This window comes from Rhodnius prolixus, unplaced genomic scaffold, assembly GCF_049639745.1.
Source record: "Rhodnius prolixus isolate KJV_2025 unplaced genomic scaffold, Rpr scaffold_7, whole genome shotgun sequence".
Taxonomy (NCBI): Eukaryota; Metazoa; Arthropoda; class Insecta; order Hemiptera; family Reduviidae; genus Rhodnius; species Rhodnius prolixus.
Genome location: NW_027411582.1, coordinates 15,109,170 through 15,135,201, shown reverse-complemented (window position 1 = coordinate 15,135,201; position 26,032 = coordinate 15,109,170). Strand labels below are relative to the sequence as shown.

General features: G+C 34.1%; 3 protein-coding genes and 1 long non-coding RNA gene across 8 annotated transcripts in view; 2 read left to right on the top strand and 2 right to left on the bottom strand.

Annotated features, from left to right (window-relative positions):
- Vps13B (vacuolar protein sorting 13B) overlaps window positions 1-2,141 on the top strand; it is a 31,744-nt gene extending 29,603 nt beyond the window's left edge. For both annotated transcript variants that reach the window (XM_074114182.1, XM_074114181.1), the window contains exon 61: window positions 584-2,141. In XM_074114182.1, the coding sequence (XP_073970283.1) occupies window positions 584-817 (234 nt within the window). In that variant the 3' untranslated portion in view covers window positions 818-2,141. The remainder of the gene's footprint in view (window positions 1-583) is intronic.
- LOC141447052 (uncharacterized) lies at window positions 173-10,269 on the bottom strand. Its single transcript, XR_012454103.1, has 2 exons — window positions 9,999-10,269; window positions 173-317 (listed from the first exon to the last, which is right to left on the bottom strand). It is a non-coding gene; the product is annotated as an uncharacterized lncRNA (long non-coding RNA).
- On the bottom strand, window positions 3,016-4,373 carry LOC141447043 (RING finger protein 37). Its single transcript, XM_074114195.1, has one exon. The coding sequence runs from the start codon at window positions 4,308-4,310 to the stop codon at window positions 3,072-3,074; it is 1,239 nt and encodes a 412-aa protein (XP_073970296.1). The 5' UTR covers window positions 4,311-4,373; the 3' UTR covers window positions 3,016-3,071.
- Window positions 10,270-10,407: 138 nt separating the features above from the next.
- On the top strand, window positions 10,408-25,747 carry LOC141447047 (uncharacterized). 4 transcript variants are annotated; one of them, XM_074114205.1, is made up of 4 exons: window positions 10,429-10,555; window positions 11,293-11,496; window positions 13,599-13,683; window positions 20,951-25,746. In XM_074114205.1, exon 4 carries the CDS (start codon window positions 20,959-20,961, stop codon window positions 21,367-21,369), a length of 411 nt encoding a protein of 136 aa, XP_073970306.1. In that variant the 5' UTR covers window positions 10,429-10,555; window positions 11,293-11,496; window positions 13,599-13,683; window positions 20,951-20,958; the 3' UTR covers window positions 21,370-25,746. The 4 variants fall into 4 exon arrangements, 3 of the variants coding, with proteins under 3 accessions (XP_073970302.1, XP_073970306.1, XP_073970303.1); XR_012454098.1 differs by lacking the exons at window positions 11,293-11,496; window positions 13,599-13,683 and having other exon boundaries at window positions 10,408-10,555; window positions 20,951-23,355; window positions 23,804-25,747; XM_074114202.1 differs by lacking the exon at window positions 13,599-13,683.
- The last annotated feature ends 285 nt before the right edge of the window (window positions 25,748-26,032 follow it).

The following is a 26,032-nucleotide window of genomic DNA, read 5'->3' as shown; positions in this document are numbered from 1 at the left end:
TTTTCTGCACGATTTTGTTATTAAATAAAAATTAATTTCGAATATAGTTAATATTGAGGATTGTAGATTGATTCAAATTAAAGATGAGATATTCAACGCGTGAGTTTTATAGGTTACAAAACTTTTTATAGGAAAATTTATAAGGAGGTATCACGCTATCCGAGCAGTGAGATAGCTAACCGCAAAGCTAAGATGTATTGCGGTATTCGGTTCGATTTCCGGTCTTGGTCTAGGTTTGATTTGTGATATGAAAAGTTGAAGTAAAGTTTCTTAGCCATCCATGAGATCTGATTTGTTGGTTATGACGTAAATGCCACCTGAAAAAATAATCTTATTTCAGCATATAAGGTCTCCTGAATTCTAAAAAAAATGTTTTTATTGCTACAGGAAACTAAAACTACGTGTTATGTTTAATTACCAGATAGCTACCAATTTTTGTTTTCTTTACGCGATTTTAAGTCTGATTTTCATTAAAACAATCATTCAGTATACAAATTCTATCTACAAGTCGATTAGCCATGTACATGCTAAAATAATTCTTAACTCTTTATACATTTTATCTTAACCTTCTTAAAATTTTCAGGCTGAAAAACTGTCACAAAAAAGAATAGCAGAGTATGTACGTGAATCTCAGCTTGCACTCTCCAAAGCTGGTTCAGCTAACCGATCAGATTCCATACCACCAAGTCCTCCTTCTACAGATTCGGATCCTCTAAGAATATATGTTAGCCCACAAAGAAGAGATTATTTTCTTGCTATCCTTGATTTAGCTTATAGGCATGCATCAGACAGAGGTTTTCCAATTTTTGGCATATAGTTTTTTTTAAAATGATTGGTTTAATAGAAAAGTTTTTCCAATATTCATTTTTCTTTTAAAAATAAGTGATCAAACTAAAGAGAGATAAATCTTTAAACATTTTCTTATATACCAAGCAATATGTGGACTTTGTAAATAATATTGTTTTATCTGCAATGAAATCAACAACATCTGATTGTATTTGTTACTATGTTTACTTGTTGAGATGTTATCTTTGTATTTGTACTAATTTTAATGTTTCATAATTTATCAGTATTTATTAAAAAAGAAATTACAATTCAAGTTTATTTTGAGAAAAGTTTTCTTTTTAGGCTCTCATTATTTTAAATTAACTTTTATACCGTAAATTCTATAATAATATAATTATGAATTATTTTAAAATTTTAATCAGAAATATTTAAGAAAACATCCCTTGAAATGGTTTTCTAGATATAAAATATAACAAAATTTTAATCTTTTTATTTTATTTCGTGCAATTTGAAGTGGAGATATAAGCTCTTACTTTTTAAGCATTTTTTTTAAAAAAGAAGTGTTCATTGACAGATTTAACTTAATTTTTTTTTTTGTTTTTCTTTAAACGGGCATAATATTTGAGGAAGTAATGGCACACATTTGGATTTCAGCATTTTTTTCACCTCATATTTTTAATTGTTTAGTAAAGTACAAAATTGCATATTTTAAACAAACTAAAAATTTAGCATCAAATGTAATAAAACAATAGCATTATTTATTAAGATCAAAATGTTTCACTTTAAATGAAAATAAGACTTGGTAGGTTATAATCAAATTCATATTCTAAAATCCAGTTCCACATATCAATGATTTTTTTGTTTTGAAAATATCGTATAATTTTACTAATATTAAAATGTTTTTTCTTTACATTTTGTATAAAATCAAATGTTTTTTACAACCTTAATTTTTTATTCTTCTAAAGAAAGTTATCCAGGATAAGATTCTTGTCCCAGTCTCTTAAAAATAAAGCACATTAAATTTACTTGTCATGGTAGCAACAAAGAGCTTTTTGATAAAAAAAGAAAAGAAAAAAGTGGTACAAAGAAAAACATAACGAAATGAAATTATTTTCTAATTTCCCAAAATATGTTTTTATATTATGTACTCTCGTTTACTAATCGAAAATATCTGAAGAAATATTAATTTAACGAGGCTGTGAATCCACCTATCTTTTACAAAAATGTATTAGTTTGTATAATCTAGCATGAGTACCCTAGTCAGTATTATTGTTATTTAAAAAAGTCATTATCAACTGTGTGCAATGTAAATACAAATTTTGTACATTTAATAAATCTTTTTTTTTTTAATTCTCTCTCTTGGCATCTCGTACTTTCTACCTCCATTAAAATAAATAGTAGTTCTGTAATTATGATTACTTTTTTGTATGAAGAATCAGAAGTTCGGGAATTCTAAAAGCATTAAGTTTAGAGTTAAGCCAAATTGATAGTTCAAGTGATCAAGAGCCTTAATATGTATCGTATGGTAATTAAAGGCCCACATTATTGGTTCTTTTTATTTTCTCTTGACTCTCATAAGAGGAAGTATTGCAATCACTCGATTTCTAGTTTACATCCAAAATACACGTTTTAAAATCCCTTGTACACCTAAAAGTTGGATGTTAAGGCTGTATATCTCAAAAACGAAGTCACCAGATTTCTAATTCCATATTTGGTTGAGATAAACCCTAGTTTAACCCAACAATTAGCTTTTGAATACAACCGGAATTTCAAATTTAATAGTGATTTTTTATTGGATTTTCTTAAAAAAGGCTTCATTCCTTTTAAGATACTTATTTCCCCCAAAGCGGCGAGCGAAAGTTTCTGGCAACCACCAGAATCCTTCTGACAGTCAAATAAAAAGTGAACCCAAAAAATCAAACCCCACAAGAGAGGCTAAATACCAACAATTCTCTTTAGGCAGTTCATAAAGAAGCGGGCTGGAAACACAAACGACTTGATTAGGAAGAGATTCTCTGGTAATGCTTAGTAAATTCGCCGTAACAGAAAACGAAGTATTCGAAGATGAAGTAAATAATCTAAATAAATTAATACATGCATTAAGCATAAATGAAAATACAACTTTCTGAGATTAAATTTGTTTAAAACAATAATTTGTAGACGAAGTATGTTTTATACATATACTATAAGGCAGTTGGACGTGAAGCCTCTGATAAAATAGGCATCACCTTATATGTATAAAAATGTATATAAAAGGTTTTTATTCTATAAAATATAAACCATTTTTAGGCAGTATGAAATCTTTCAACTTTTTTAAAATCGATTGGTACATTGCAATTCAAGCATGAACTAATATTATCACTTTTAAAAGACACTAAACAATGACGGCATATTAAATCATTGCATGTTAATTTGAACAACAGTGACTGACAATTACACTTGCAACACTCATATTTAAACTTTTTAATAATTGGTTTTTCTAGGAATGATGGAAGCCCACTTAAACAATGTTCTAAAAAGTCATCAATGTTTTTAACATTTTTTTGGGAGGACCCGTCTTGTGGCTGATAATTGACAAAGGAACATGACGGTTCTGTTTGGTGTGCTCTGCCTACAGTCCTTGGCACAGATTTCAAACTAGGAATGTGACTATAATTAAGTAAAAATTTATCAAGTCTTGCTTTAAGAGCTGTAGCTACAACAGGAAAGCTAATATCAGTGTACCTACGACCAGTAAATGGATCACTAGGTGGTCGACCAAAATTCTCTTCCATCTTATTGAATCTTTCTATAGTAGAAGCATCGATAACTTTACCTGATGGCAATGTCATTGGTGTTATTAATATTTCACAAGATATTGGATCTATAAATTCTTCGGGAATATCTACTTCTTGAATTTGCGATTCTCTCTCTCGACAATATCTGAAAATTGTCTTTTCTGGTTGCTGTGACTTCGTTTCTTTTGGCACTTTGGTTGGGCAAGAGATAATCTTGTGCCAAATATCAGTAACTAACTTAAATGTTTCTTTACTAACATTCTTTGAAGGTTTGCCCCAAACTTCTATTTTTCCTATAGCTACCAAAGTTGATCCTTGTGTTTGGAGAATTCTGAAAGCAACTTCGTTTACACTACACATATATTTAGATAGACGAAAAGTTTCACTGTTCGGAATTTTCCTTTGACTTCCATGAAGTACAAAGTTAACTATACTTTCATGTTCATTTAATTGCTTTCTTGCCACTACCACCCTTCTGTTACACCCTTTCTGTTTAGTGGACACTTCTATACATGATGATTTCTGCGCCCCAACTTGACAGTTAACAGTGATTTTATTGATAGTAACATTGCAAATAAATTCTATATTTATCAATACTGGGGGTTTTACGAAACGTTCTACGAGGAATCCTTTGCCTCTTTTCACAGGATCGAGAGAAATGAGATTAGTTACATCGTTACTGTCGCAAGAAGGTTTATCACAAACAATTGTTTTGGTGAGGTCTTCATTAACAAAATTAATTAGCATTACAATCACTTAACGAAACATTAAATTAAAAAATAACCAGCTGGTACAACTTACAACCTCTCAAACAATAGAAAGTAGGTTATTCTGATGGGAAGAGGTGAACATCGATAGTGCTTTGACTACAAAAAATCGAATAAATTCTTAACGGATCTGCTGTGGGAGACAAACATTGATAAGAACAATGAATTAATAACTTATACATTTAAGCACAAAATAAGTTATTATAGCTTACTTTTACTAAAAATATTATCTGTAATACAAATCCGTTGTTTTATTACCAATTGAAGAACTATAAAGGCGAATTTTACTTTTATAATTTAGTTAATATTAAGAATCTTTACTTAAAAGATGTAATTGTTTTTAATGTTTTTGTTATGTATAAAAAGTGTATAATTGGTAGCAAAATAAAGAATAATCTAAACAAATTTAATGACGTCATAATATATTTTCTCATTTTCCCATTGACTCATTTAAAAAAAAAAAAATTGCAAATAAAGCACTGTACAGGTAAGTATCTAACTAAAACTTTCATTTAATATTGTGTAATTAAAAAGACCGATGAAATAATCTTTGGTAAAAAATTAGATCCAAAAATTGCCATCAGAGAGTGGTAAAATCAGAAAAAAAAATTAGTTTAAAAAAATGCCGTCAGGGAGCAGTAAAAACAGAAAAAATAAAATAAATTAGTTTTAAGAAATGCCGCCAGAGGGCGATAAAATCAGAAAAAATTAAATAAATTAGTTTTAAAAAATGCCGTCAGAGAGCGGTAAAAACAGGAAAAATGAAATAAATTAATTTTAAAAAATAGCCGTCAGAGAGCGGTAAAAACAGGAAAAAATAAAATTAGTTCTAAATATTTGCTACCAGGTAGCACTTAATCTCTATATATACAGCTGTAAACACAATTTTCCTTCAGTACGACTTGAGTGATGCATGGGAGTAGATCGCTCTGTCGCTCGTCACTCCAAATATAATCTACTTTAGTCACACATCTCAATCATCAAACATAAAAGAGTATCATGGAATATTATGGGAGTCTTGTCTAAAACCTCTATTATAAACACGAAAGATTCACAAAATAAAAACAAAAAAAAATTAAATTCAATAATAAAAAAAATTCAAAAAATATTCGTCTCACCCTCCCGCCCTGCAAAAATCACTTACCTATATAGTCTGGCAGTACTATTGCACACTCGACAAGCAAGACACATTTTATGCATTTTTCTCAGCATAGAACAATTTATTTTATCTTACATCCGGCATCATTAATTAACACATACCTAATACCATCTAAATATAATATTTCCTAATTAAAAAAGCTCAAGCTGAATAATAATTAATAAAATCAATAAAGTTAATAAAATAATTAACTTTAGTTCTTGCTGTCACTTCTAGGTAGCAGTACAATCACTACTTTAACTAAGAAAAATCAAAATTAGTTCATATTTTCTCCACCAGGTAGCTCTAATACTCTATATATACAGCAATTTACTTTCAGTACGATCATAGTTGATGCAGGGGAGTAGATCACTTTGTTGCTCGTCTCCTTAAACATATCTACTCTAGTCACACATCTCGCTATCATCAAATATGAAAATACATATGTCTGTCTATGAGGTTGATATGTGTATCCTTCGACAATTAAAACCATATTTGCTATTTTAGGTATTGCCTATAGAAGGAGTAATTCCGAAGGACACATTTTTTTAATTATAATAAATTAAATAAAAGAAAAATATTGGATAAAAAAGAAAGAGTAATTATTGTTTGGTTCTTAGTAATATGTAATTTGAGCTAAGAATAATTTATTTTGGTGGGAAGATAATTGATTTCTTTTAATTTTTACTGAATCACAGTAAGTACGTACTTGGTGTGTATTTCTTGAAAGATTAAGTAAATACTAAAAAATGTCAGTTGAACTGCTGTGTTAGATAAAAGTTTGTGTCAAGTATTACATTCAAAGCAGCCTACGATTCGAGCCTCGTCACCCTGCCGCTAGATGGCATGGGGATTCAGTTTTGAGTAGTGGCCAATAACTTTAAGAGATTATAACCGAGCAGCAGGTTACTTGCTATGCGTTCATGTTTTACAGTCTAGAAGTAAAGTCCTGCGTAAGTTTTATATTGTACTTTATTCTTGTGTAATTAAATGTGTTTAATAAATCTGTGTTACGTTAATGTTTCGTGTTTACTCTTCACACTGTGTATCTGCTCCTGGCCTACTTATCATTTATCAGTTTGAGCCCAAACTTCTTTATTGTAATACAACAATAAACATTTAACTAAGAAGTAACAAATTACATTTTTTTAACCCTAGTTCTCTACATTAAAATTGTTCAGAATGTTCTAGATAATGTAAACATTTGTATGATACATCCTTGAGAAGCAACATAGCTAATTTAGATTTATTTCCATTTCACGCTGAACTTCAAGATAAGCCATTCATGCAAAAGAAGCGAAATTGTATTTGTACTAGATTTTCTGGTTTTGTTTTAATTAATGGAAATCTAGTTTACTGGTTAGTGTTGCAAAATAAAATTATGTTTGAAAAGCATTAACTGAAATATTACAAGATTAGGTAATTAAAAAATAATGACGCATGCTTTTTTATTATTTTATTTTTATGAGCTAGATACCTTAATGTTATTTTACTCTTTAATCTCCTTTATCTTCAATCTTTCTCTGAAACATTCATATAAGTGCCGAAATATCAATCATTCAAAAACACGAGAAAAATGTGGAAACTTAAGCCTAGTATGTGAGATAACAAGCTTATTTCCGTTTTTTAAGTCTCAAAACAGGACCGGTATTAGACATTATTAACAGAGGCACCATTACTGGAAAGAAGAGATGCAAATAATAGCGAAAAAGAGGAAACTCAGGCCTAGTTATTGCGATAAAAGACTAAATTCAGACTAAATAATTTTCAAAAACCAGATTATTGTTAGATAGTACAAAGAGATGCACCCTTATTTTGAAGTAGGAATAGCCAATATAAGGCTTATTCGAAAAAACGTAACTTCAACGTTACGTCAACCACTAAGGTAGACCATTTTCAAATAAGGGAGCTTAAATTACACAGTTATTAATAACAAACAAATAACTACTTGAAATAATAATAATAATCATTTATTTCTAAATAATAATTTAATATGGTCTCTTTAAGTGAGTACTCGTAAAAAGAAGTTATAATCAAATAACTGGTAAAGTACTTACAATAATTGTCTTTTTAATATTAATGAAAATCTAATGCAGTAAAATTTTTTAATTGATATTATGGTTATAAAATTTGAATAATACACAAGCTTTTTCGAACGTCAGTAAATGGCTGAATTTAGTAGCTAAAGTATGAATGAAATGTTGGGTACTTGCTGATTTGTGTATCCTTAGTTTTTTGATCAACCGTTATACTAAACTTTTTAAACAGTAAGTTTTTGTTAGGGAGACTGAAGATAGAATTGCAAATACAAGATCAATAATTGGTAATTTGGGGCTAATTAGTGCGATAAAAGAGCAATTTCCGGCTCTAATGTCCCAAAAGATTACCAGAGATAGATAGTACAAACGGAGGCCCCCCTTATTTGAAGATAGAATTGAAAATAAACGATCTATTTTCGTTCATACCCAGACCAGTGTTAGTAGTTTTATGAAGTAATAATGTAATTTAACAGGCGCAATTCATTCGCCCACTGCACGGTTAACAAAAATAAACGCTGTATCTTGTACATAGTTAATCACTAACCAAATAACCATGTTTCTCACGAATAACGTAAGATAATTTGAATCGTTCTTGGAAAAGGATCAAATCATTGCATACAACTACAGAATTGAATATGCAAATAAAACGATAGAAAAAGAAATTTATCATTTTTGTTGCTTTAAAATTCGTGATACTTCGCCACCTCCAAAAGCAGTATTGGATCGTGGATAGAGCTGCCACTGTCTGGTTACAATGTCAGAGTTGTTTTCTTTATAAGATTGGGACGCCAAAACCCTTGAATAAAATGGATTATCCCACTTCACTCTACAGCGTGAAGTAGCACTAATAAATGAACATTACATTTATAAAATGTAACATCCATTCAAAACGTAAATTATATTTTAAATAAATATGTTGCTCAAGTTTATTTCTTTTTTGTTTCCAGTTTATTTTAAAAAAACTCTCTCATTTATTATTTTTTACAACCAGCTTAAGTCTCCTTCTTAATCCAATAATCCAAGCTGTTGGAAAAAAGACTGTTTAGTAGAATATCTCTTAAAGTTATTTAATACACCACAAAATTCTTTCCATAACAACCTTGGTTTAAAATAAACTACAGTGATTAAATTAACATAAAAATAACTTTATGTTTTTTTGTTTCCATATTCGATTTTATTTATATTTTAGGAAGTTGTTTTTTAATTTATAAATGAAGCTTTCACTCCGGGCTACGAAAATAATTCTTTCACTTTGGTTGTTTCACCTCAGTATCCCAATCCAGTTGAACAATTTATGGACAGTATAGAGGTTTTAGTAGAGTATTGTTTAGTGAGCGAGGAAATCACTTTTCTGGGTTGAGAGAAAGTAAGGACTTAGATGAATAGGTGTTTTAGTTGTAAACATAAACACTTATCAAACGATACCAGTCTATCGATTAAATACACCGAATTATCTTAATCGAATGATTGACTAAATTAAATGTGACTTGAGATTTATCCATATACCCAATGTTTGAGTTTGAAAGGGACGGTTCTTTTGAATATCTAAGGGCCCTTTTTTTTCCAGGTAAAATTGAAGTCTGTCTAGGCATAAAAGACAGGTTAAGGACAAGGCAATCTAGGCACTGAAGAAAACGTTTCGTTCCCGAGAACTATCAAGGGAAGAAAAGCTGGCAGTTTGTAAGACTATTGTGAGGCCCTTGGTTGCATACTACAGTATAAATGGTTGCTAAAGAAAGAGGATGAGAAAGCATTGAATGTTTGGGAAATGAAGTGAATCTTTAGCCAATAATGAAGGAAGAGGATAGATTTAATGTAAGGACATACTGTGAGGAATGAGATAAAACCAGAAGCAGAATTTGGTCAGATAACTTAAAGAGGTTAAGATAGTGCGCCTAATAAGGATTCTAGAATTTCTAAGAAAATCCTGAATTAGTGCCCCACAGAGTGATTTTGAGTATTGTCTTTCATCCAAGAGTGATCTTTATATTGCTCATTTAAAAAAAGTCTGAAAATTGGGTCTTCTCTAGCATTCAGCAGCATTCAATTTTACCAATGATCTCAGGCTAGTCTGATTAGTAAAACAACAGAACTAACTATCCTTGTTCAAAAACCCTGCTATCATTTTCCAGCACCAGTTTGCTTCTTCAGAAACCATTGCAACAACATCATTTTGTGCCACAACACTCCCACATCGATTCCATCAAATGTTTTCATCCGAACGGCTAACGCTAACTTTATAATGTCTCTCAAAACTTCTAGCACCAATAAAAAGCAAATTCTAATGTCTAATATTCTCATACCGAACTGTTACACAAAAAAAAGGTTACTGTTTTCTTTCTTAGTTTTTATTTACATGAAATAGTTTCAACACATCATTATAAAATGATAGATTGAGATTTAAAAAAATATAATTAAACACTTTTATTTTGCTTTTTCTTTGGAAAAGGCAGGTTTATTATTGTTACATTGAAAAACGATAAGTACTTACACTGTGCATAACTGTGACGATCATAAACGTGAAGAGAAGGAATGCTCGCTGATGTCATATTACTCGCTGTTTTTTTTTGGTTGAAGCACACAAAGAGTAGAAAAGAAGCTTGGACTATAATATCGTAAAAGTATATGATTCCCTGGAGCACTATAGGCCACCGGAATACCAAAGGTCTTAGGTTCGACTCCTCAAGCGGTGGCTCTGTTCACTTCGGTGCATTGAAGCTCATTGGAGGTGACGATCAAGAATGTCTATGATAGAAAGTAACTCATGAGTGATGACAGTAAGTAAATGAGAATGACTGGGCTAAATAACGTAGACTTGACGCTCCATCATTAAGAAAAAAACGAAAACATTAATTTGCTTGATAACATTAAATCATTTATGTCGAAAAACTTTAAACCTTATCTCGCTTGTGAGTTAAACCAGCTGGCATACCATTCAGTATAAAACATTCACTATGTGATAACACACTGTTCCTGTGTCTCCATTATAGTGTTGAGCAAAAAAAATATTAATTCAACAAAACATCTACTTTTCTTCATAATTCAAAGGTAAGTGGCTAGAGTAAATAGTAACGAATAAACAGATTATTCAAAAGTTTAACTGTAGCTCAGGAGAATTAATTTTTTTCTTTCACTAATCTTTGGATCTATGCGGTGTTTTTCATCGAATTTTGCAAATAAATGCCTGAATAATAATATCTTTCTGGACCAATCAATTTCTAACTTTTATTTTTAAAGTACCGATTAAGTGGATAGTTCTACCAACAGTATAATATTGAAGGTTTCAAGTTCTCTATTGAGTTAGAAAGTTTAAACAAAATCAAACAACAGAAAGCAAGTGCTTTTTTTATTACTTAACACTCAATAACTTTCTTTTTTCTTGAAATGCTAACAACTTCATTTTTTTCCGAAAAATTGATTTTATAGAATTCTAGTGAATCTTTTGTTAGACTTTTAAGTAGTCGTTATAAGTTGGCCGAGAGCTGTTAAAGAAAGATACTACCTGATATTGTCTTGTGAAATCCACTTTTAAGTTACCTTGGATCTAAAAATCATATTTCTAATCCATTAAAATTTTGTACCACCAAATTCCTTCTATGCTACTATCAAATTCGAAGATTTGTCTACTAAATTTTGATAAATTCAGATGGAGAGCTTTATGAATTTAATTCAAGGAATTAAGTAACATCTGTTAAATACTAACGTAATCCAATAATTTTTTAGCACCTAATAAGAAACTTGCTTTTACATTTTGATTAAAAAAAAAATTATTTATTTAATTTCAGGATAATAAATAACTATTAAAGTGTATGAATTTTATGAGAGATCTACAAAGATTTGTGTGTTTGGGAGAAATCCCGACAAACAATTACCAATAACGAACTGACGAGATTATTTGTTAAAAATCAATTTGGTTCCCACATCTACCATTGGTGTAGCAGCTTCTAAAGACTGAGCCGATAAACCAAAATTGTTGTAAAAAGAAAATGGTGACTGCATTTACTTTTTTTTAATCTAAATTTTAATTGCTTTTGTTAATAAGTAACTCATTTTGAATGATGCACTCTTGCAATAAACGAAGCCTAAACGTTCTTGAAGTCTATCTCAATGAATGGAATTTTTGTATCCTACAACTTGCTTAGTTCTTCTATCCTGTGAGATAACTAACTGCTTTTGTAGTTTTAAGGTTACAAAGACTAGCCCACATACTATCTCCTGAACCCCTCGGGACGAATAGGCGTCGAAAGAGATAATCACATTATTTTTTCAACTGAAAACATGAGAATCAGATTTACGAATAAGAATTAAAACTGTCCGGTAGGACAGTTTTATAAGGGTTGATCCTCAAAAACTGCACGAAAAAGCGTAACGTTGAAAAACACCCAACTCTGACAATTTTTTTCTCTTTTTCTATAAAAGATAAAATTCCCAAATTTTCTTTAAAATATAGCGCAAACCCTCCTTTATAACTGTAATTTTTTTGCAACTACCCAGATCTAATAGGTATCGAGAGAAAAGTTGCTGAAAATGATCAAAAACGGCGTTTTCAGAAAATGTTCTTGTTCTTGTTCTTCTTCTTCTTCTTGTTGTTCTTGTTGTTACCTTTTTTGTAAACAACGTAGCGCCTAAACGCGCGAACCGATTTTCATGAATGAGATGTCATTCGATTCAGAATTTTATGTAGATGTGCCTTTTGGGGGTCTCGACGCTGTACATCGAATGGATGAGGAGTTAGCCCCACGTATGTAAGGCCCCCTTCAAAATTATTATTACTAATAATAACTCTGGAAATCTTAGTCCGATTGTGATGAAATTTTGCAGGAAGAAAGGGTTAGGGGTTCCCTATGTAACATTAAAGCGACGTTTTGCTCTTACACCTAATAAGGGGAAGTGTTGCATTCATTTCAAATTATCGGCGCGTCTACAGATTTTCGTGAACGAAGCGTCATTTTATTCAAATTTTAGGAGATTTTCATTTTTGAGGTCTCAACGATTTACATCTTTAGGCGGGGAGTCGCCTCCATGCGAGTAAGACCCCCTGTAAAACAATTAATACTAATAATTCTATTAATCTTAAACCGATTTTAATAAAATTTAACTCGTATGGATGGATAAAGCTTCTCTATGTGACATTATCACATGCTCTTACTCCTACTAAGAAGAATTACTGCAATCGTTCGACGTGTGAACCGATTTACATGAATGAATTACCATTCAATTCGAAATTTTATGTAGATTTTTTGAATTAAATAATCTGAAAATGAAAAAAAAAATCGAAAAAATTGAAAGCTTTTTTTGAGGTCGTTTTTTGAGATTTTCAACAAAATGGCTCTACCAATTTTCTTTGACATTAGTACAATTGTTGCTAATCTAAGTATAACTTTTCTAATATTTAAGGCATTTCTTGGAGACAGGTGGTGTCAAGTTTCCCTCCAGAGTGTCCTCATTATCTCGGTAGTATTAAGAGGAATTCAATATGAAAGTAAAATTAAGCATTCAAAGAAAATAAATTGAGCGGAAGTGCCGCTTTAGTGAATAAATTGGGTTGTTTTTAACGATTTTTTTTACATAAATTTTAAGTTTCTAGGAAATTTTAATACGAAAATTGCAAACTAATATTAATTGCGTGTCACAATCAAAGTAGTGTGAGTGTTCCTTCATTTTTTTTAATGTATCATTTTTATTTGTCGCTGAATGGAAATAAGTAATAACCATTACAATTAATATTATAATTAGGTTCGGTTATAAACAAATTGATAAATACAAAAATAATAAAAAAAATCTGTGAAATAAGAAATGCAAAAATAAATGAATGAGGACCTACGTATTTTAATTAATGATAATAGAGTAATTTATACGAGTATATATGTATGTAAACTTACATAAATGTACATAATCCGTAACGTATTTCTATAAAATATAGTCAGACTTTACCCTTTCCAATACGTGCAAAACAAACATGCACGAGTATGTTTGTTTCTAAGTCAGCAAGTTGCATCAAGTTCGAACATATCACGGCATGACTTCCCCCCACCATCACTTTTTTGGGCTTTAGACAATTGAAATCTAATCTAATTCAAACGTCTTTTAGCTTTTGTTGAAAGAGGTGCTTGGCAATTTATGCTTTTTTTCTTACTAGAAAACTTTTCTGAAGACTTCATACATCTTATTGATTTGTAAGTAGATATTTTGCATTTAATTATTCAGATTAATCTAATTCAGAAACTACCCAAACCAGAGTGTTGTATATAGTTATGTTCCTATTAATTCTTTAACTGCCGAAAAATGAGCCTAGTTCTGATTGATAATTTATATTTAATTCTGGTGCTTATTTAGAAAAACTAAATTTAAATTCTAAGTTTGAAATAATTTCGAGCTAATTGCTATTTTAAGAATCAGATTCAATATTTTTTGTTTTGTTTTTTAAATGTTGTCAATTTTTTCATTGGTCCATTTTCTGAAAGCCACTTTTTTTAGACATATTCTTTTATATCAAATTTATATTGTATTATTGTATGATAGGAGAACATTATAATCGTGTGAATTTTCGATGCAGAGTAGTAGTAAAGGTACCAAAAACAGTAACCGGAAGTACCGTTTTAATAATTAATTTTAGTAAAGTGAAAGAAAGTCGTTAATCGGTAATCACGGAAAAAGGAACACTTCCGCTTAGATAAGACAGTGACCGGAAAGTTACTCATAATTCAATTGCAGTGGGTGGTGAAAAAATTTACAAAAAACAAAATTTTTTGCCATTTAAGGAGAGAAGAGGACAATTTGAACAATTCGATCTCTTACAAAACCTCTTGCTACAATTTACAGCCTAAAGTTGCTTCAAATTTAGAATTTGCTCGGTAAATCGCCAGAAACCACAAAAGTTTTACAATAGATTTCCGCTCATTTCTTCATGTCTGGAATAAAACTTAAATATTTATTCAATCTACAAAATATGCCGGCTAATTCCACGGATATATACATGAAGTCATGGCTAGACGACTACTATCCGAATCGACCCGACGATCTAGAAAATTTAAACTTATACGACTTCTGTCGTTATTACGATTATTCCCGCGATCAATTAGAAGCCGAAAACCGAATAAAATTAAAAAATAATGTTATTTTAAGAAAGCGTGGAAAACCTTACGTTATTCAACATCCGATGTACAAAACGTTAAATACAGAACAAGACCGAAATAAATATTATCATTCCTGTAGGCGCGCGAGTACGCCTACACCCAAATGCCCAAGTGGGCGCTGTACGTAATAATAGTAAACCAATAAGAATAGAAAAAATAAAAATAAAAGGAAGTAGAAGAAAAGGGGAAGGTACTTACCCTTTGCAAGGAGCGATGTGCGTGAGGTATGTTGATAAGCGGCCTGAGAAGCGATGAGAGGAATGGAAGCTGGGGTGCGGAAGCGTGTATGTATGTTTAGGTAAGTGGGTGAGTGTGTTGAGCTCTGAGGAACGTATCGGAAGTGGGAATGAGGTAAGCGGAAGAATGAAGGGGAAAAGTGCAATAAATGCGATAGATGCGGTGGAATATGCGGGCTGCTAGATGTCAGCGGTAGTGAAGCGTAGCGGGTTGAGAGGCGTTAAGTTGCTAAAAGCGTGAGCCGAGAGGCGTCTTGAGCAAGGACTAGCAGGGAACTGCACAGACTAGAAAGGTGACCACATGGTTCAAAGGAAGTAGTGGGGCAAAGGGTTTAGAATATAGAAAAACAAATAAAGGAAATAGAAGCGGAAACAACAAGTTAATATAGAAAGTTTGAGAGGATAAAAAAGGTGTAAAATAATAACATAATAATGAGCGATAAGAAATATGTAGAAAGAAGAAAATTAAGGCGGATGTGTACATTAGTACGCGCGCGGGCGCGAGACTGAGCCGCTGGAGTCGGAAGTTAGCCAAACTGGCCGAGTGGTCTCGGTCACGACCGAACATCCCGCCCGCCCTGAAGGCTTGGCTTCAGTGAATTTGACGTGAGCGGGGAGCGGAGTCTGGCCTAGATGCGGCGGGTGACCCCTGAAGCGGTTGGCGGTAGTACGTAGCTGTTTGAACCACTGCGGAAGCGGGGGAAGGTTCCCGAAGGCCTGCGGGATAAGGTTACGGAGATTCTCCTGGCGGATGCGATCGGGATGGACCGTAGAGGGGGCTCGTCCTTGAGATGCAGTTAGAGAAGGCAACCAGTGTGGTCCTGGAGTCTTGGGTTTAGAAGCGGCGGGATCCGAGGATGGAGCGCTTAGCGGTGGGGAGTTACGGATGGTCTCGACCCTGAACACCATGTTTAACAATCTCTCACATGAGAAGCGGAGATCACTGATAACGTGCGTGAGGTGTTGCTTCGTGGACTGAGATGGAGCCTCTTTCATGTCGCCCACACTGCAGACTTGCGAGGGATATACCCGCCCGCCATTCACTGTGGCAGGGGGAGTGCACCTCATGGTTAAAGTAAGTTGCGGATGATGGAGGTGATTTCCCAGCTCGCGCAGTGAGTTTTGTGCGTACACGAAATTAGTTTTGATATCGGAACATATCGTGAAGGGTAAGCTACGTGGGGCAACAAAGCGTTGAGAGGCAGCGGTGACAGGGGAGGTGAACAGCGCGGAGGCCTTCTTGCTCAGCGAAGCTGCGAAGGTGGTGAAGCTGTGAAAAGATCCTGGATGCCCCTTGGGTAATGTGTCACTGCGCAATTGCGCGATAGACCTGGCGAAGGGGCCGGTGAGGTTGACACCGGCCACCCTGCAGGCCATAACAGCAAGGATGTGCTTAGGCGAGAGGGCACCCATAGGGGGAGTGATGGAGTGAAGCGTGGCGGGGCAGCACTGGTTGCAGTTGTTAAAGCAGCGCCAGCTACCTCTGCGCCCATCCGGTATGGCGCAGTGGCAGTGGACGAAAGCATTGGGGGCTAAGGCACCAGTGGGAAGCAGACGGTGCAGCGTAGCATCAAGAATGAGCCGGGGGCGATACTGATTCCCGGGCATTCGCATAGAATAGAGAAACGCGCAGGGTATTGGTGCATCAGTAAGAGGTCCACGTACGCGCAGCGGATCCTTGGAGTTCGAGGAGCGGTTTAATTGCAGATCTAAGCAAGGCGGAGAGGAAGGAGTATGAACCTCTAGTAATTTCTTAGCAGGATACTCTTCATGTATGACCCGGATGATATGACTTAAGGCGTTTTGTAGCTCCAAGGATGATAGCTCACCAAGGCGAGGCGTGGTGGGGTTCCTGCAGTTGAACCCGAAGCGTAAACAATACGCAGTAATGCGTTGGCGGTGGAGCAATGAAGAGAACTGGGAAATAATATTGTCCTCAGGAGAAGTGGTCACTAGAGCCACCTTGACTGGTGGCTTAGCTTCCTGATACATACACATTGCGGTTGAATCAGGTGATGCGGGGCGTCTAGGCCCATTGTCTAGAGGCTCAGAAAGCCTAGCAGGTCTGCTCGACTCCTGGGTGCATTCCTGAAGATGAGGCGGGGTAAGACTGTGCAAGGCGCTATCAATTGGATCATCTGCGGTGGATGTACACACGGAACCTGAGACAGGTTCAGCGTTTACCGTGCGGCATGGCGGAGGGCATTCTGCCCGGATGACATGGAGTAGAGGAGGTGGGCGCACAGCCTCACAGTGTGGAGAGGCACACTCAGCTCCGCTGATGCGAGATGGAGGAGGTACGGGGCGTGACTCCTTAGAGGCCGTGAGTAAAGTTGATTGCGGAGGAAAGGCGTCCTCTGCCTGAGCGGTAAGAGGCGGAAGAGATGCAGGAGACGTAATAGGCGGCTCCTCCGAGGCGGGAAGTAAAGGTGATTGCGGGGGAGAAGCGCCCTCAGCCTCAGTGTGATGAGGCGGAGGAGATAAGCATTCAACTTCACTGTTGTACAGTGAAGGAGAAGTGCACTCAACTCCGCTACTATAAGACGGAGGAGATGCGGGGGGCAGCTCCTCAAATAAGGGGAGCGAAGGAGAGACATCCTCAGCCTCAGGAATATGAGGCATAGAAGAGCACTCAGCCCTACTGATAGGAGGCGAAGGAGAAGCGTTCTCAGTTCCAGTGATGTGAAGCGGAGGAGAAGCGCACTTAACTCTGGTAATATAAGGCGGAGGAGACGGGTACTCAACCTCACTAATGTGAGGTGAAGGAGATGAGGAGTGTGACTTCTCGGCAGCGGGGCGAACAGGTGAGCGCGGAGAACCGGGGCTAGCAGCAGGGATGCCTACGGCCTCATCAGAGACCTTGAGAAGACCTGAAGGCTGCAGGTGCGCTGGAAGCGCAGGAGGGAGTGATGCAGCAAGGCGTGGCGTGGGAGAGGCTGTTGAAGCAGGGGTTGCCGACGGTGGAGAGCTGGCAGGCGTGGATGGCCGCGTAGTGACCAAGGAAGCAGAATTAGCCTTCGCAAAGATATCGATAATTTCGAGGTGTAAATTTTGCACCTGCTGGAACCCGTCTATCAAATGCCATTCCGAGAGGCCCTCAGGAGGCCGGTTCGCATCCAGATACGGCTCAACTCGCTCTCGGAAGGTGGCGAAGTCGGTCTCGACTAATCTCGTCATCGAAGCTATGAGCGTTGAGGACAGAGGAGCGACTCTGAGTCGTTGGACAAAGTACTCGAGATGGCGATCCAGGGCCAATTTAGTTGCTCTGATTAAGCGAGTGAAGGCAACCAACGATAATGCACCTGCAGTGCCTTTCCCTTTTTTAGGCGCCATAGTGGGTTTTATTAAGCGATGCGGAAGAAGTGGACTGTATATGGGCCCCGTATCCGGCCCGGAGGACCAAAATGTAGGCGCGCGAGTACGCCTACACCCAAATGCCCAAGTGGGCGCTGTACGTAATAATAGTAAACCAATAAGAATAGAAAAAATAAAAATAAAAGGAAGTAGAAGAAAAGGGGAAGGTACTTACCCTTTGCAAGGAGCGATGTGCGTGAGGTATGTTGATAAGCGGCCTGAGAAGCGATGAGAGGAAAGGAAGCTGGGGTGCGGAAGCGTGTATGTATGTTTAGGTAAGTGGGTGAGTGTGTTGAGCTCTGAGGAACGTATCGGAAGTGGGAATGAGGTAAGCGGAAGAATGAAGGGGAAAAGTGCAATAAATGCGATAGATGCGGTGGAATATGCGGGCTGCTAGATGTCAGCGGTAGTGAAGCGTAGCGGGTTGAGAGGCGTTAAGTTGCTAAAAGCGTGAGCCGAGAGGCGTCTTGAGCAAGGACTAGCAGGGAACTGCACAGACTAGAAAGGTGACCACATGGTTCAAAGGAAGTAGTGGGGCAAAGGGTTTAGAATATAGAAAAACAAATAAAGGAAATAGAAGCGGAAACAACAAGTTAATATAGAAAGTTTGAGAGGATAAAAAAGGTGTAAAATAATAACATAATAATGAGCGATAAGAAATATGTAGAAAGAAGAAAATTAAGGCGGATGTGTACATTAGTACGCGCGCGGGCGCGAGACTGAGCCGCTGGAGTCGGAAGTTAGCCAAACTGGCCGAGTGGTCTCGGTCACGACCGAACAATTCCCTTTTACTTCTTTTTAAACCGTGGCGAAATGAATCGGATATTTTAAAAGGTTTTCGGACGTACCAAGAAGCGTTTGACCATTATTCCGCGGAATTAAAAGAGGCCATGACTTACTACGATAAATTAATTATGATTGAAGAAGGAATCAAAGAACTTCAGACTAAAATTGCGGAATTCAAAGAAGAGAATTTCATTAATTTAGAAGGGGATAATATTATCCGAGAAGTGCAGGATGCAGACGTGGCGATGTTGGAAGTTTGCGCGGCGATGTATACCAGTATTGACGATCGCGATAGTAAATTTAATTTAAACGAAGATCAGAGCCGGATTTTTAATAAAATAACTCAGACACTTATCGACCAAAGTAATAATAAATGCAATAGTCAAATAAAATTATTCGTTTCTGGTGTAGGCGTTACGGGTAAATCGTATCTCTTAAAAGCGTTAAAAGTTTGGATTAACAATACATTTCCGCCTAAGAAAGACACTGTTTCAGTGGCTATAACGGCTCCGACCGGCCTGGCTGCATATAATGTAAATGGCGTCACCATTTACCGGCTTTTATCGCTCCCGGTTGAGCTTTGTGTACCTTTTGGCGTTTAATCAACCCTTATACTTAACTTTTTAAACTGTAAGTTTTTGTTAAATTAAAATAAGGCTGAAAATGAAAATGAATAACAGCATAAAACAGACGACCATTGATTTGATACATGCTGTTCGCTCTAAAAGGCGTTTCTTTCACACATACATTCGTAATGAATTCGCAATTCATTGGTCAGTACTTTGGCGTTAGTAAAAAGATATTACCTTCTTTTTTATTCACATAATTTATTAGAATGGAAAATATATATTTTTCATATTCTATAAGAACGTTAACCTTATTAAATTTCAGGAAAAAGTAAGTAACTGAAGAAGCTCAACATTATTTTTTAAATTAATTTAACATCTTATTATATAACAGAGAAAAATTATACATAATAAAAATTACATAACTTTTATTAATGGAATATCACCATAAAAAACCTAATCTGTTTCTTTTCCAAAATGTTATTATTTTAACCAAAATGTTTTCATTATTTGTTGAACATTCTGAAGTTAATTTATATATTTATATGACTGGCTATACTTTATAAAAATTGCATAAAGAAATGTAACAAAAATCTTTTTTGAATTCAACACGACAATAAGCCACTTCTGTGATGATTGATTTACGCCCTCGATATTATGTTATAAAATAAAAATAATTATGATAAATCCTATATATTCTGCTGATATCAATATTTCTCACGTTACTTTAAAAACTTTATATTGTTAATTTAGATTTAAACAACTGAAGGCACTGCTGGCATGTTATCTCGTTGTTATTTGTTACAATAATTTATCTATTCCACCTTGCAGAAATATTTGCGCAGATAACCCCTTTATTTTTCACCTTTTTTCCACCTTGGATAGTAAATAACTGTTTATTCAAGTCTTTGATATTTTTGGTTGGATTTTCATTAATCTATAGCTTATACTAAAAATAACTTGAATGTTTCAAACGTATGAGGAAGTCCCATTTTTAATTTATAAAAACACTGAAAAAGAAATTATTCTGGTTTGTTTTAGATGTTCGTTCATTGTAAGTTGTAGTTTCGTTGGCTCACTTTTTCAATTATTTTCAATTTAAAGAGAATAGTTGTTTTACCTAAATTTACTGCATATATTTGATAAATAATATTTTTATAAATTAGAAAACTCAGACCTGGATTTGCAGTGTTCTTTCTAACAAACGGTGTTCAATTTAACAATTCATCTTAGGAACTCCAGGCAAAAGGAATTCAGCGTTTATCGGGTTTACCTAAAATACAATTCATTTTATTTAAAAACAAATGATTAATTCAATGCCAAAGTTGTTTTTATTTCTCTTAAATTTTTCATCTATTTTTACAGAAACAGCAATGGCATCATTTGGGGATTTGAATCAGTCGATGCCTCCTCCTTATTCAGCGCCTCCGCCTTATTCACCGCTACAATACCAAGCCCCAACAGTACCCGTCTATCCGCAGCCATACCAACAAGAACATCACCAACCTTCTCATCAACACGAACAGTATCCACATCATCAACACAACCATCATCACCATCATCACCACCATCCACATGCTAGCCCACCGACAGGACCGTGGGTAGTCTGTAGTTGTAATGTTGTCGCGCCTACAGCACCTCCACTGGCACCTCCATTTCCACCAAACTATCAAAGGCGTAGAGTCAGAAGGACCACCGGTGGTATTTTCACCGTTGTTACTTTATTCATTTTAATTGCAGCTGGATATTTTATTTTTAAGAATGCTGAACATAGATCTCATTAATTAGTAAAGAAAACCTGAATATAATTAAACGTCAACAAGAAATATAAAAAGCAAAGATTAAATTTAATGAAATAAAACAGAAGCAACTTTAAAATCTTCTTATTAACAATTCGACAAAAAACTAAAATTTTAAATTAATAGAAGATAAAACAAGAATACCTACAAATTTCTAAACTTTTGATTATTTCAAGTGACAAAGTCCTGTACACAGTTACGAAGCAAGATGAAGTTACAAAGAACAAAATTAAAGGTAGTTCTAAAAATTCAAAATTAATGAGAAACATTGTTTTTATAAGCTGTTTAAACAAACAGATCATCTGGATGGAGAGTTTCAATTTGTAAATTAACTCGACTGTGATATCCAGAGTTGCCCAATCCTACTTACACGAATGCCGATAAAAGTTTTTGGTAATAAAATGTAATAAAGCTGCTACCAAAATAATCTAGGATAAAGATTTACTCTCGTTAGGGAAATAGTTCAGTTGTTCAATTTTATGGTTGGATTCGCAATGCTATACGAATCAAATATTTATTATAGATCGTACATAGCACGTGCTTGTATTCTTTAATTCTTTGTCGGTTTCAGATTTCCAACCTTCTTGATTGGTGCATCGGTTTTGTCTTCTATCAAATAAGAATTTAAACTTAAACTTTCACTTCCACAAATATGGAATCAGCTAACCATCTTTATCTTGCCAACCAATTAAACCTAATTAAATTTAGCTATTATTAAACAAATTCTGAAGCTTTCCTCTCTCCAAGTAAAACAAAATTTGGCTAATCTTTAGAATAGCGCCCCAGAGGCGTGGCCTGTTTATTTTTAGGGGGTGGGAAGTACAGCGCACCTACCGGGGAAAATTAAAACTACCTCCCGCCAATGTGCGGATGGTGCGAATTTCGTAGCGCTTATGTTTAGCGCGCATGCGCAGTACACATACTGCATAGCAACTGCTTTCTGTTTAATGTATTAATAGTTCCCGCGAGTGTTCTGTATGTGACCGGAGGTGCCGTTTTTTTGTAACTTTATGAGTATGAGCGTTTTAAATTTGCGGGTTGTTTTAAATTAAAGCATGATTGTAGTGTGAGTAAGAATGGAGTTCGACAAGTATACCCTCCTCAGGAAAAGGACTCCACAGAATAAGGTAGTTTCTTTTTTGTTGTTCTGTGTAATTATTGTAATGAATGGTGTGACACAAATTAAAAAATTGAGGGTGATTAGGTAGGTTAGGAGGGGGGTATGGGGGGCGAAGCCCCCCAAAAAGAAAAAATCAGGGGGTGTGGGGGGCGAAGCCCCCAATAAGAAATAAATAAAGAATTCGAAGTTATTCTGATTCGCTGTTACCATATAACCCGCTAGATTTAAGTGTAAATATAAAATAAAGAAATAGTTTTATATTTATATTTGAATATGGCGGGTTCTATAGTAACAGCGAATCAGAATCACTTCGAATTAGGCCACACCTCTGGGGAGCTATTCTAAAGATTTACCCAAAATTTTTCCAAGAATGTTCAAATTGCAAAAATAACTGCCTTTATTTACTCTCTTATTTTTTTTTTAAATATTTCTTCTTTTTTTTTGGCGGGGTTAGTTACGGTGCTTGTATTTTTTGCTTTACTTCGTAAGCTTCTTAAATAAAGGTTATTTAATGTGATAAGATATTTTCATTTTTTATTTTAATAAATTTCATTTTTTTAAAATTATATTTTGGTTACCTCATTATGAAGTAATGTAAACAATATTTAATTTATTTATTAAATTTTGTGTGTAAATAATAACTTCAATTAGATTTCTATGTAGGCTTAGAAACCATAGATGTAAGGGTGATGCTTTATATTATGACTTTATATGTTCCTCAATCCTGTATTGCTAATTATGCTAAAAAAACATTATTCTCAGAATGAAAGAGATTCACTTCAAAAAACAAATTTTTCAGATTCAACTACCTCAAGTTTTTGGAGGAATATCACGAATTATAATTTTGAATTGTAAGTAAATTTAAGTTATGTAAATATCTGTAAAGTCGTTTATTTGTAAGAATAATATTCATTAAAAGTTAAACCAAAAATGGTGACGAGTTAAACAATATTTTGTTTTTGTATTAAATGGAAGAAATGCCTTTATTATGCGGGAAATTAATTATACCGCAAAGAGAAAGGTTTTGCTTTATTAGATTTGTTGCTATACATTCTAAAAGCTTCTGGTTCAGTGAATGCATATGTTATTATAGCATTTAATAATATTAATTGTATTTATCTCTCTTTGTTAATAGCACTTTTCAATTGCATTATCACTAATTACTATTATTCTATATTTCTATTATTAAAACAAATAGAATTTATCTTTCTACGTGAAAGTCTCTAGTGACATTCAATTTTATATTAATATTTTTGTTTACTAAGTAGTCTGTGAACTGTTTTAAGCGTGTTTTTCAAGGTAAAATGTCCTGGATATATAATCTCCTGATGCATAACAAGAATTCCCTTCTCTGGCTGATGTTATGAATGTAAAGAAAATAAGATTTATTCTGAATGAATAAAATAAATATAATATTTGTAAAATCTGCCAATATAAAGACTGAAAGATGCCAAATGTGAGGAATTAAAAAAAAATTCTGTGCTAGTGTATTTGTATAAAGATATAATGAATTTGTATTATGTAGTAAAATGTAAACTTATTTGTAAAAAAATTATAAAGTGGTTATTGTAAAATTCATACAATAAATATATCTACTCTTGCAACCAGCTTTATACAATGAATTCAAAGAATAATAATAAAATATTAATATTTTTTTTTTACATTATTAAGAATTGTAAGTACAGCTTTTCACAATTACTTCATGGGAAAATGAAATTTTACTTCTTAAATGGTAAAGTATTTTCTATTAAAAGTGTGTGAATAAACTAAAACCTACACTTAGAAAAGCTGGTCTTTAATTGGTAATCTCTCTTTCCTCTTGTATCCCATGAAATAGCCTTCTCCGATCGTAAGAGAAGAATATTGGAAGAACGCAATCCTCCCAGTCTAAAGTAGGATCATTTGCTCTGTTAGTGCACCATCCGAATTCCAGAGACTCTGGGTCTCCTTTTATTGGCTATTTCGTCCACATTGAACTATCCCAATACGATCCACATTGAATTTTATGTCTTTAAATTACTTCCGTAAGTTCAGATTTACTGGGATATGTTTTATTTGCTCGTTGTGTAAGTGTAAAACCATAAGTGTTTATTGGTTTTGAATTGTAACGAGTTAGTTCTTACTGTTCATCTGATAATCACCTTTATTTCAATTATTACAATGTTTTCGTTGGTTCTTCATGTTTTTTTTCATGCCTCCCAGGCGAGAAGATTGCCACTTAATGCCGTAAATGCCAGCTTATATTGAACTTAAATAAAAATTCGTAACAACAGCTTCGCTGAAAGACGTTCTAAATTTTATCTGTAGAAAAGAAGGTTATGTAACTCTCTTATGAAAATGTAGGTTACAAAAATTCTCACTTTTTCAGACCCATATCTTATTTTTTTATTTTAATAATGAGAGTAGAATAAAAAAATGTATCTTACATTGATCTTAGAAACGAGTTGTAACTTTAGATTCTATTCGTCTCCTTTTTATCTTCTCTCTATTTTTCTTTTTATACAAAAAGAGTGAATATATTATCAAGTACCAATATTTCATCCGATTTTCAATATCAAAAGAACGAAATTTCTTCTGTAACTTTTTTTTTTGTATGTAGATATATACATTTAATATTTCATTGATTGTGAAGTAAGAAGAGAAGAACACTGATTGATGACCTCAAATGATTGATGTCAAATTGATAATATTAGATCTTATTCAAAGTGTAGGCACTGCTCAAGTTATATTCTCGATCAGTTGTAAATGTACACATTTTTTTTTTACCATAGATTCTAAACTTTAACAAATACATCTAAATAAATCGTACAAAAGTTTTTTACAAAAATTATTGATATGAATATATTTTATTAAAAATAAAGTTAGTTTATTATTTTAACTGTTTTAAAAACTTGGCTGAAATAAACAAATGTATCTTTTATAAAACAATTACAGAATTTTTCACATTTAATTTACTGGTTTTACCGAGTGATTGTATTTATATACAATTAGTAGAAAAATTTGAGAGTTGACAATGTTTTAAAAAATTCAGTGAATCCCTAAATGGTTGTCAACGAGACTTAAATTAAAATACAATACATTCCCTTCAGACACCCTGATTCCTATTATTGTCTGGCCTTGCTTTCTGAAAAAAAAGACCAGTTGTAGTTCTTCCATTTTTCTTTTAAAGAAAATTGTTCTGTTTCTAAAGATCTGTGAAAGAATTAATCTTGAACTAAAAGCAGGCAAGGTTTATAAGATTTATTCACCACTGTTTTTGAATAGTAAACGGCTCATTATGTTTTGTCACTTTATTGTTTGTTTTACAATTGATTTTCTCTTATAAACTAAAAAGTTTAGACATATACAGGTATGAATACCGAAGAAAATGAGACTGGAATTTGGATGTACAGGCCAAGACTCATTACATACGGAATGGGTAAGTTAGCGCTAAGGTTACCAGACGTCCCCGTTTTCCCCGAATTCGTACTTCTATCCCCGATTGAAAAGTGTCCACGGAATGTTCCCGCTTTCGATATCAACGTCCTT

Bases quoted from the DNA above. Each gene is read 5' to 3' on its own strand.
- LOC141447043 (XM_074114195.1), bottom strand. From the start codon at position 4,310: ATGCTAATTAATTTTGTTAATGAAGACCTCACCAAAACAATTGTTTGT.
- LOC141447047 (XM_074114201.1), top strand. From the start codon at position 20,959: ATGGCATCATTTGGGGATTTGAATCAGTCGATGCCTCCTCCTTATTCA.